Source organism: Hyperolius riggenbachi, chromosome 9 (genome assembly GCF_040937935.1).
Source record: "Hyperolius riggenbachi isolate aHypRig1 chromosome 9, aHypRig1.pri, whole genome shotgun sequence".
In the NCBI taxonomy this organism is placed as follows: Eukaryota; Metazoa; Chordata; class Amphibia; order Anura; family Hyperoliidae; genus Hyperolius; species Hyperolius riggenbachi.
The window spans coordinates 216,491,490-216,504,314 of NC_090654.1; the positions used below are offsets into that span (position 1 = coordinate 216,491,490).

The 12,825-nt window shown below is 42.5% G+C and overlaps 1 protein-coding gene across 4 annotated transcripts in view; it reads right to left on the bottom strand.

Annotated features, from left to right (window-relative positions):
• PDZRN3 (PDZ domain containing ring finger 3) overlaps window positions 1-12,825 on the bottom strand; it is a 364,525-nt gene that overhangs the window by 275,081 nt on the left and 76,619 nt on the right. For 3 of the 4 annotated variants that reach the window (XM_068253998.1, XM_068253997.1, XM_068253996.1), the window contains one exon: window positions 5,726-5,833. Coding sequence is in view for 3 of the 4 variants with exons in the window: in XM_068253997.1 (XP_068110098.1) it covers window positions 5,726-5,833 (108 nt within the window). In the remaining variant the exon portion in view is untranslated. Of the gene's footprint in view, window positions 1-5,725; window positions 5,834-10,168; window positions 10,232-12,825 lie in introns of those variants that run through there. The other variant, XM_068253999.1, reaches the window with a different exon arrangement.

Here is a 12,825-nt window from a genome sequence, read left to right on the forward strand (position 1 = left end):
CTGCACAGGCTGCTACCACACCACTGATAAAGACGTTGACGAGTCCAACCAATATATTTTGTTCATTGTAACCTGAGTTTTATGTACAAGGGCCTTTACATCAGTTTACATTAAGTCTGACATTAGTATGATGTAACCACTGTACTGATGAATAACAAACCTGATGTCACCTAATTGCCTCTGCCATCATGAGAAGCAATGGAGAGGGCACCATGGCATCTGTCAATACTGCATTCTGTTTATAATTAAATAATAATTAATAATTCCTTTTTTTGTATAGCGCCTTTCTCCTGTCGGACTCAAAGCGCTTGCGAGGCAGCCACTAGAGCGCACTCAGTAGGCAGTAGCAGTGTTAGGGAGACTTGCCCAATGAACTCCTTACTGAATAGGTGCTGGCTTACCGAGTCGGAAGAGCCAGGATTTGAACCCAGGACTCCTACATCAGAGGCAGAGCCCTTGACCATTACACTATCCAGCCAAAGAGAAACTGTCGCGAAAATCTTAAAATTTAAAACACATACAAATAAGAAGTACATTTCTTCCTGAGTAAAATGAGCCATAAATTACTTCTCTCCTATGTTGCTGGCATTTACAGTAGGTATTAGAAATCTGACATTATCGATAGGTTTTGAGCTAGTCCATCTTTCCATAGGGGATTCTCAGCATGGCCTTTATTCTTTATAAAGACACTCCCTGAAAAAGATTTATACAAAGATGCTGACCATCCTCCCTGCTACCCGTACACTTTTTTTGGCAGTTGGATGCAGCAACTGCCATTCAATAAGTGCATTTTGAAAATAAAGAAATCTTTGTGAACCCCCCATGAGGAGGTGGACTAGTCCAAAACCTGTCGGTTCTGTCAGATTTCTACTACCTACTGCAAGTGCCAGCAACATAGGAGAAAAGTAATTTATGGCTCCTTTTACTCTGGAAGAAACATATTTCTTAATTGTATATGTTTACATTTTAAGATTTTCGCGACAGAGGTCCTTTACAGAGAACCAGAGACAAAGCACCCTCATGTATTTTATTACATTTATCAGTGGGAACAAGACAGTAAACACCTACCCTGCTTTTAGTTTCAATCTTATCTGCTTAATTAGTCTATTAGCAGCTGTGATAAGAATCCCAGACTGGCTCAGTCTAGGTTTGACCTGGAATCATTATAGCTGAGTCACTCTTCTGTGGAGTCTTTTCAAGTCCAAGCCTGCCACCTCCTGGCTCAGATTTCCCGATTTGCATACTGAGAGCTGTGATGACATGGGAGGGGCTGGGGAGGGGAATCTCTGAAACAGACAAGTGTGGCTGCAAGCCTGCAATATGATCTGTGTGCTCTGTGTGCTCTCAGCATAGATAATGATAATGACTGCGGTTTCATTCCTATGAGAGACACTTCCTACAGGCAGCTGCACATCATACCAAAATGAAAGCACACAGAAGAAAGGCTGCAGCAGCCTTTCTCATATAGCCTAGACAGCACATCCAGAACAACTCATAACCCGGAAGCAGAAGGGATATGAGCCGGCGGCCATATTTTATTTTTTCTGGAGCAATATTGGATAAAAAACACTAAAAAAGGCACACCAGAGCGGCGAAATTATCAGGTAGAGCATTTATTCTTTACAAGCAATCGACTGATATGTTTATTTTGTGTGAAACGTTCATCTCTGGTTCCCTTTAAGTGGGTTCAGCAAGATTCAAATGAAAAAGACAAAAACATGAAGAAGAGGCAGTAAAACTTACTTGCTTACAAGGCTTAGCTAAATGTTTGGCATTTTCCATTAATGACTGGAATCTATTATCCTTTAATGAGTGCTATACAGCAGTATACATCTTCATTGTATCAATGTCACTAGAAGTTGTATCCTATCATTCATCATTGTTTAACAAGGATATATGCCTGCGATATCTTATGTGTTTAGCCTTTTCTGTTATCACTTTGCCAACTATAGGGTTCAGATTGGAGTGTTACTGATATTACTATTGGTAGGTTACATCCTAAGGACAGCCACTTAACAACCTAAACAATAATGTTCTGTGTAACTTCCTGATTTTACATTTTGTTCTAGTATCACATATTAAATGAACCTATAAAAAGATATTTAGGCACAGGGATCACACTTGCTAAACTTCACATGCATTTTTCTGCATTATGAAACGAGAACCACCGCACACCCAATGTTAAAGTGGACCTGAACTCATGCACAGAACAGAGGAAAACACAGATTATCCACCCTGTTTGTATTTAGAGTGAAGAGCCTGTCTACTTCCCCCTCTGCAAGTAATCACGATAGTCATCTGAGCTCTCAGCTGTCAGCACTGGAATCTCGGCAGCCTCAGCTAATTTGTAAACACAGGATGTTAACCCTTTGTCTGCTTCCATGAAAGCAGGCAGTAGACACAATGGCCTCAATTCACTAAGCTTATCTCCTGTCTTTAATAACTCTTCTGAACTGTTTCTACAGTTATCACTATGGTGATAACTGTAGAAACAGCTCAGAAGAGTTATTAAAGACAGGAGATAAGCTTAGTGAATTGAGGCCAATGCAGATTCACTGCAGGATTTGTATTAGCTGTAACAAAGAATGTTTTTCTTAAAATGTTATTGCTGTTGCGTATCTTTTAGAGCAGAGAGGAGGTTCTGAGTTCAGGTCCACTTTAATCATTGGTCAGTTAACATTACGTTACATTTCTTATTCCCACCGTATGAAAAACATTGGACATCCTGTTGAATTTTTTGGGACACCGTGCTCATTCTATTTTTTTTTTTATGGCAGCTGCTTTTGAAAAACATGAACGCATGTAAGCATACGAACATCCGTAGTGTCCAAATAAATGCGCGCAAAAATACGCATGCGGTTTCCACACATGCAAGCATAAGCCCTCCATATTACAAGTGTAAATCCTCTGTAAATGTCATATCTGTGGAAACTGGAAAAACACAACTTTCATTTTGTCTGTAATGCGTGTTATCAGCATGTATTTAATCATCTGCATTCCACAAGAATGCGCACAAGTCTACTTCTCTATGAGCTCTTGTAGATTGATTTCAAAGAAAGCGTCCTTCCAATTTTTCTGACAGAAAGGACTGTTAATTAAAGCCTCTGTCTAGCTAAAAATGTTATTACTCTTCCAGCTCCAACCCCTTCTCACTAGACCTTCTATGTAAGATTCATAAGTCAATGCCTTCAGCTGACTGCTAGTTGCTGTCCACAGCAAAAGACAGATTCCAAAGAGCCCTCGGGACCGGAGCGCGGACAGAAGCGGGCCGCCTCTTTCCCGGAGCGCACGTTCATTGGGAACCCGGTGCTCAATCATTCGTAGACGACCTGATGCTGGGTCAGGGTTTGGTGCGTAGCAGAGCAGCTACCGCGCTGTGATCTATTGAGATTCCAAAGAGCATGTCATCCAAATTCTGCCATTCTCCATGGATTAGGAGTTTCTGTACACCATGATTGGGAGGGGTGTCAAGCTACACCTCCCCTCCTAAAAGGCACAGAGATTCAACTGGCACAAACGTCTGATCTACTGAGTACAGTGATCACTGGTGTGTTCAGATGAATTGAGGTGCTAATGGCGATTTGAATGAAGATATTCATCGAGTTTACCTCAAGGTGACTTACCTCAAGTAAGTATGATTACTCATTATGATCGAATCTGCAAAAGATTGATGCCACCATGTGGACGCTCGATTACACAAGGGATTGCACAGGGGTAGCGGCTTTGAAACGAACGATGGATTCCCAGTCGGTCTCCTCCCATCTAAAATGTGCTCCCCCTGGGCAGTGCACAGTGTTGCAGCGGAGCATACATTCACTTATCCGCGGGTGCGCCTTCTCCTGCATCCTCTCACCAGTGCCGGGGCACCTACACCCTGTGACCTGACAGTATGTACCTGGTTATGTACGTGCCACCCCATCACTGGGTAAAGGCGCTGGTGCTGAAAACACAGGCACACCGCCAGATAGGTGAGGATACACTCGGCTGCAATACTCTGCACAGCCGGAGGAGCACATGAGGAGGGGGGATAGATTTCATACTGACATTTGTTGGAAATCTATGCACAGTGTGGGACAGTAACTGATTCCTCTAGAATCAGATAATTCTCAGCCTTGACTTGGCTTTTGGTGACAGAAGTGTTACTTGCTGCGTGAGGTCATTAATGATAATCATTAATGATAATCATCAAACTGCCTCATATAAGTATAATTTCATGTATGTGAAAACAAACTTGAAAACGTATTTTTGAAAGTTATTAACTGGGGTCGAAAAAGCCATACATGCAATTAAGGTGCTAGGAAATTTAGGCGCCGGGTAAAGCTGAAAAACGGTTCACCCTGCTCCTGCAAAAGTCCTGGCGGTGTTAATTAATATTCCCCCTCCAGGCAGCCATGGTCTCGGGGATAAGGAGTAATAGCTGGCAGACGAATTACGCTGTTTTTATAGAAATTTGGGCTTCATCTTTTGAAAGCACCCAAATTATTATCTGAATGTTAATGTAGCTGTAATTCGCAAAGAACATTCCCAGTCGGACTCGACCCTCCACAGATGTATTTCCAATTTTTTATTGCATATTTCATACAGCCTTATCAATCCCTGCCATGTACTGATGAGGACCAAAAGTCCGAAACAGGCTGTCTACATGTGGGTTTGATATGGCTGTGTAAAACTTAAAGCTATAGGCTTGCTATACACCAGCGGTTCTGGATGCTTGCTTGGCTTAACAAGGGCGAAAAGGGATAATTTGCATATTTAGTAGTAGTGCATTGTGGGTAACCACAAATGTTCATTTATAACTGAATTATTGCAAATTTCCTTCTGTTTCAAGAAGGCAATTACACCAAGCTTTGCTTTTTTAGTAGGAGGGCTTTTTGGTTCCTTTTATCCCCCTATACATTCCTAGTAGTTTTGGTCACCCTGAGCTGCTTGGTTTCTCTGTTATTGCATATTAATGGCAGTAGTACAGGAGCATAACAACAGCATGCATGACATTTCGGGCGGAGGCCCTTTCTCAAACTTTAGATTGTGAATGTAGCCGTAATTCACATTACAGCCTGTGGCGGTGTATGGTTCGCCAAAATTTCCTGCACCCTTTTTGCACGTCTTGTGGAAAAATATAGTTATTATGGGATCCTTGTAGTCTACAACCATAATTAACTGCAAGGAACCGTGGAAACACAATGTAATCTATTGACAAGCAACCATCTATGTCAGACAATATGTACCTTCACAGCAACATTCATTTCAAAGGTCAGATTCATATTATTCCATACACCTTTTCTGACTAGTTCCATTTAAAGAATATGTATTCTAGACTTTGTTGTTCACATTTCCATGAAAGGAAGCATCTTGTTGGGTGCAACAACTCAAGAACAGTTCCCCATTCCAACATTCCCGATCTCATATGCCTAAATAGGCATTTACTGCTGATAACAATACCTCACGTACAGCACTGCCTACGATTGTGTGGTTAGCCACCAACACAGAATGCTAAACGTTCGCTGTTCCCCAGTAGTTAAGTCACGCCACCAGCGTTCAGCCATGTGTCTAAAGATAGAAGATGCGCTCGGGGACAGAAAGGTCAGCCGTGATTCCATTCCACCAGAATTTGATGGACTTTACTTCCCAGAGACGCTGAACATCTTATACAGCTTCCATTCAGCAAGGAGGTCACAGACAGCACATCAGTTTTGACATGGAACTTAACCAGACAGATTTCACATACCTCGATAATCCTGTCATGAATCTGAAGGCCCCCTTCTTTGGCAGCCGGGCCGCTGTCAGCTATCTTGGACACAAAAATTCCTTCGCTTGAGGGCCCATCCTGATTGTCCTGAAAGAAATGTACAATAATGCATAAGCTATAGGTTGCCATTTATAGCTTCAAAAATAAGACATAAACAAGCAATAATTTAAGGTGAATTTCTTATTCTATCTTATCTAAGGGAATTCAATAATACAATTCTCTCAATACATTTCAAGTATTTTAAAGAGGCACTGTAGTGACCTAAAGTAAAATGCAGTAAATTATTCAGGATAACCACCTTTACCTCAAATATCCTGGTATTAGCATCAGAAACACTTCATGTATCTATATATTGCTATATCTATATATTCCTGTATGTTACCCATTTTCCCAGCATTCTGGGAGAAAGGGTACATTTTCTACTGGCTTTAGAGCGTTTAGTAAACAAACATTCTGTAGAGTTCACGTGACAGGACTAAGGATGTTGCCACCTGTCATACATTTCAGATCGTAAATCTGGGAGAGGTAAGATTTTACAATGGGCAAACACTGACTAAACATGGTGATTTATAAATAAATATTGTACAACAACCAACTTTCCACACACAATTGGGTAGGTTACCACAGAGGAAAGATATCTGCAGTCACTGGAGGAGCATGAAAATGTAAATGAAGAGAGATGCCTCACCCTAGTGGATAAAATCAGCTCCCAATGCAGAGGTTCAGAGTTTGGGTGTCATTAGGAAAAAATGTTCTTTATTATTATTATTGATTTATAAAGCGCCAACATATTCTGTGGCGCTTAGGGCTCGTTTCCACTAGGGGTGATCTTTAGCACACAAATCCAGAAAATTGCAGACTACTGAAATCATTGTTTCCAATTTTCGGACCACACACCTGAATCCTCATAGTCATGTATGGCTCGGCTAGAGGAATTCAGATGCGTAATCATGGTGAAGGCCTGAGCACACCAGTAGAAACCAACCCTTACTTCCTGCGTTACTGATAGGGGGTTATGCAGAGGTACCGTATATGGCACAGGTAAAGGTACGTATTCACAAGAAAGTCAGGCGAAACGGCAGAGAACGACTACTTCGGCCGGCGATCATTCACCTTTCTAATGTGAGTAAAGCATACAGCCGATGTTGCTTAAGGAACGAACATGTTGGATCCCTAACAACCCCCAACTATGCCAGATCTCTATGTTGTTTTTCACTCTACCCGCCCACTCCCTGGTGTGCCGATAGTTGTCTCTCAGCCCCCCTCTATAGCTGCAGAATGCTAGAGCTATGTCTATCAAACATTGGTCCCCAATTTCTCTCCGACACCCATGGATGACAAATTATCATATGTGCACTTAGCTTAATAAGAATTAGAACTTCTGCCACTTTTCAATTGCTGTTCCTCTCTAGGCTGAATTTGGGCCTGAATGCTGAATCCCCCCCCCCCCCCCCCCACACACACACATCCCATTAGTGCTCCAAAGGCCCCCAGTTCTTGGAGCCTCTGGGCTTTGAACTAAGCATATACACCGTAAACCCCATGTGGTCACCCTTGAGCACAAGTGCTGGTCACTGGAACATTACACAGTAACACTAAAGAGAATGACTCAATGGCGTAGCTACATAACCTCTGCCCCAGTGCAAATTTTTCACTGAGACCACCAGTATTGTACATGTATAAATCACATGCTGCCAAAACCTGAGAAATGTGTAAGCAAGACTAGGGGAACAGTACGCACATCATTTCTACAATAAGAAGCACAGAGATGTGATCATTACCATTAAATTGCAAATGAAAAAAACAAATGCAGTGGCTAAAGGAAGTAACCAGGCAGACCCTCTGGTCCAGGGGCCCAGGTGGAAGGACTGCTTTGCACACAATCAGAAAAGGCCTTTTAATGTAATAATAAAATGTTTACACATTAAGCTGAAGCGAAGAGATAAGACTTTGCTCAGCTGTAGTACTAGCAACAAAGAGTTCATCTTTCAGAAAAGGTAGGCGACAGCCAAGGTCATACAATTTGAGAACACAGGTAGATGATAGAGGGAGGAGATTGGGCAGCTATCTGTATAATAATTTTAAACATTTGGGTGTCTCTATAAGAAAAGACATTACAGGAACAAGCCAGACAGATATTTTAAATATATTTTGTGCAAAACATACACACATGTAAAGGATAAAACCTTGTGCATTGTTAAGCAACGCAAATTTACTATCATGTGCGTTCAAAAAAACTAAAGCTTCAAAAAAAAAAAAAATTGTTCAACAAGGGCATTATGCCACAGAGATTGTACTAGTCTCTGTGTCTGTCAGCCATGGAGCGGAGCCTCTCCACCACCTCATACCAGGACACAACTCATGACAATCATTTGGGATGTAGAATTCATCCATCTGAGCCGTCTTTTCTCATATGATAGCTGGCTGTTCCGCATATCTCTCCTAGCTGAGATTTCCCTCTTCCAGAGCAAAACCTGTCAGTTTCTTCTTCCTCCACAAAACCCCTCCATTAAAGGTCTGATATACCCATCTGTGCCAACAAATGCACTGTTTAGCTTTAACGGGTGTTTATACTGTGCTAGGTTTAGCTTTATGCAAAGGTAAATATAATTATGCTACTGTACTTTTATTCTAATGTAGGAATTAAACCAAACCCGTGTGAAAAAAAAAAGGTAGGGTTTTTACCACGGTGCACAGATGCCTCTGGATGATCCAAGAGCCTACTCTGATCCTCAGCCACGCCCCCGATGCTCACGGGGATCCTCTTCTTCCTCACGGTTGCGCTCTCATCTGTGTACGAGCGTGTCTGCACTGCTTTATGCAGCTGCACAAGTGGCTACTGTACAGGCCGCCTGCTCATACACCAGTGGGAGAGGAGCCAGAAGAACATACTTGACAAATCCCTTGTCAAATATGTTCAGAGGGTCCCAGTGCTGGGTCAGTGGGCTAAGAATAAATGTGCAACCCCTGAGCCCTCTCGACCAATGATCCGCCTGGATCTGGCAGACCGCTTTGGCCGACTGAGGGTCGACAGCATTGTTCTCTCCGCTTACCCCGTCCATTGTGTGACATCATTCCCGCACCACTCCGCCCCCTGCATAGGAACAGAACACATCACTAGCCTGCAGGAAAATGATGTGTCTGTCAGCCTCAGTCCAGCTATGTCGCCTGAGGGACCGGGTACGTGTGTACGAGGGTAGAACTTCCTATTTGCTCTAAAAGATAAGCTTGGTGTAGTTTGCCTTCTAAAAACAGAAGGTACTTGCGATAATTCAGCTTTAAGTAACATCTGTGGTTACCGACAATGCACCGCTACTGAATATGCAAATAATCTCTTTATGCCCCTGAAGCCAGGCTTGCATCCAGAACCACTGGTGTGTAGCATGCCTATAGCTTTAAATTTTACAGAGCCGCATCAACCCCACATGTAGACAGCCTGTTTCGGACTTTTGGTCCTCATAAGTACATGGCAGGGATTGATATGGCTGTATGGGATATAGGGCTTGGACCAGTACAACAGAGTAACCAAGCAGCTTGGGGTGACTATACACCAGTGGTTCTGGATGCTAGCCTGGCTTCTGCGGCATAAAGAGATAATTTGTATATTCAGTAGCGGTGCATTTTGGGTAACCACAGATGTTAATTAAAGCTGAATTATCGTAAGTACCTTGTGTTTTAAGAAGGCAAATCACACCAAGCATTACTTTTTAGCAGGAGGGCTTTTCAGTCTGTTTTAGTCCCCTATCCTTTTTTAGAGGTTTGGGTCACTCTGAGCTGCTTGGGCCATATATGCTTAGAAAGTTATATAGAAATATATACAGAGGTAACCTGCACTAAAAGCTGTACTGTAAAATTACCATTGCAGGAGATCGGCTCTTCTCTTGCAGTCTCCACAGACATGAACATGCACACTTGGTAGGTTTTTTGGAAAAAAACATTTCCACAGCAATAACAGGTTATGAAAAACAGGCAACCTGTGTAACAGCAGACAGACTCTGCATCTACCTCAGATAACCTGAGAGGAAACGGGGCGTTTTAAGAGCGTGAGGGAAAGGAAAATGAGGTATTTCTGCTGTAATGCAATAATTAATGCAGACGTCTGCCTCACACCTACTTTCCAGGTTGAAATATATAATTTGCATTAATAATGTGTATGCTGTTCAAGGGAACCTGTTGGGTCGAAGAAAGTGAGCAAACTCAACATGCAGCCAAAGTAAAGACGAAGGGGGAGAGTTGTGGTTGGCAATCACGGGTGAAGCTAAAATAACCAGTAGTAGAGCAGTTGTAGAGCCTTGGTTTGTTTAGTGAATATACCTCATGTTGTGTAGGCTAAGTAATTAAAGAGAAACTTCGGCGAAAAGGGGAAAAAATAAATCAACATTTTGCAAAGTGAAGAGAGATCAAGAAATGATTGAAATTCACCATGTAATGTGTTCAGGTTCCTTGATCCACAATGAACTTGCTTGCAATTATCTATACAACTGGCAGACAAGAAAAAAACTAGACAGCACCAACTGCCATTATTTATAACCACACCCACTAACATTGCGATCGGCTAAAAAATATCTATTTTTAGAGATATACCTTTTTGATGCAGATGGTAGTACACCATCTTACCGCAATGTTTTCTATCTGCACATTTTACGATTGTTTGTACAACTTTATTGTGTATGCCCTTGTAAATAAAGAGACATTTGAAACTTCTGACTGGCTGTTTGGCAGTTGGAAATAGGTGTTATTTCCCACAATGCAACAAGGTTCACCGACAGGAACCTGTCAGGACCTGGGTCCTGATATCCCACTGTGGGAGGGCTTTCTCCACAATATCAGCAATAAAGAACCTCCCCTTCCCCTCCCCCCGCTGATCTATTCGAGAAAAGGTAAAGATTTCTCATGGTTGCCTGGTTGGATATTTTCCTTGTTGGTTGCATTACAACTTTTCTCGGAGGAAATCAGTGAAATGCAGGTCAGGTGACCGGGCTCCCTCTTCCATGACAGATATGGCTGCTGTTTTTCACAGACACTCATTACCCCAGACACCCTTTATGTTTCTCAACACTGTTATAGCATGCAGCACTTTATGAAACAGTTTATGAAAGGCGATGGTGGCAAAGTACTTCCTAATGTGGGTAACATCATATTAAGTATCCCTCAACACATGCCCATACAAAGTAGGTTGATTCCCAATCAATTTCAGCATGAAATCTCTCGGGAATCCGAGCCCGCTGCCTCCACCACCTTGCCTCTGCTCCCCCTTGTGTATACATACAGTATGCCCCTCATGTGTGTATTTATACAGATACGAGATGTGTAGCACCTGAAACTACAGATACTGGAAGCCTGTGCTAGCATTTCTCCTGCGGTGTTGCTATCAGTGTGTGAAGAGTGGGAGAAGAGGGTTGCATTGACAATCCAGCACAATGGACAGCACAATTTTATAAGTGGTCAGAAACTTGCAAATAACTCATGAAATATTAAAGTCACGTTAAAACCAAGCACACCATTTATTTTCTTGTGAAATTCCCAATAAGTTTGTGTCACATGACCCTCTTCCTAAGTTGGATTCAAAATGGCCGACTTAAAAATGGCCACCATGGTCACCACCTATCTTGAAAAGTTTTCACCTTCACATATACTAATGTGCCACAAACAGGAAGTTAATATCACCAACGATTCCTATTTTATTAGGGTGTATCCATATAAATGGCCCAACCTGTACATTACCTGTTCCGTGTCACCCACCAGGTAGTGCCCATCTGTCGCCCGGTTCTTTCTCTTCTATTTGCGCCTCACACGCTGCTGGCATATAGCTTGTGGCACATGTGATGTCACAAGCTATACACCGGCGGCGTAAATAGAAGAGGAAGAACTGGAAGACAGATGGGCACCACGCAGTGGGTGTCACAGGACAGTTAACGTGTAAATGCACACAGGGAGGACACATTTATAGACTGGGGAAACAGCGTCTGGTTCGCAGTTTGTACCTATATCATTTGCAGTTACCGCTGCAACCACAATGGCCCGACATCTTGCAGCATGTCCAATTGATACATGCGACCATATCGTCAATCGGGCAAGCTCTTGGTGGATCCGATTTTCATCCAATTCGATAATAATTATTGGATCCCAAGTCAAGCGACGTATAGCCACCTTTAGACGTAAATCAAATAGCCAAGCAACATGTTTGTACAGCAAGACTTTATACATAGCTTTATACAGAACCGGCCAAAACAGTCATCCAAAGGAGGTTTTCACAAACATTATCCAGAAATGTGAACATGTCCATACAATTGTGTTGCCAGTGCGTTCACACTGCGCAACACAACTTGACGCAATGTACATGGTGTGAATGCACCATGTCTGTAACACACACACTTGGATCAGAGCAAGTGTTTGTGTCAGGGACGGGTGCCCATATCTTACACAATCCTACTGGCTGATCGACCTTTCAATCACATCCTTTTATCAAATCGGAGGAGAATCGATGCCGCAACATGACAACCTGATCGATCTTTCAATTACCATCCAAATTCGGTCAAAAGGATCAATCGGGCATGCTGAGAGATCTTGGTCACATGGGCTCGATCAGGAGTGCAGTGATAACGGCGTTCAATTTCCAGACGACCAACAGACCCCCAGTCACTGTCCCCCAAAGTGTATGTGTCATATCCCATGCAAGTGGGAACCAAACCTAGAGTGGTGGGTGGATGGGGGGGGGGGGAGTCTTTTTGCATTCTGAAGCAATACTTGGTGCAGGGGACAGAGGCCCCATTTTTATGAGTGTTTCCTTCATGAGTAAAAGTGGGTTAATAGTTAACTCATAAGTGTTATTTCTACTGAGCCACTTTTTAAACTGGGAAGAGACTCCAAATTCCTTGTTGATGTTTACCCATGTCAGACCTGAGAACTGTTTACACAGACTCTTCCACCAGATTCCTGGAAGGCACACATGCATGTTCCACTCATAGGACAAGTTATTGTACTAAACTCATTTAGGCCTTGTTCACATTATAGGCGTTTTTGTAAAATTTTAAGCGCAGGCGATTTTCAAAATCACCCTGAAAGCGATTGTGCAATGA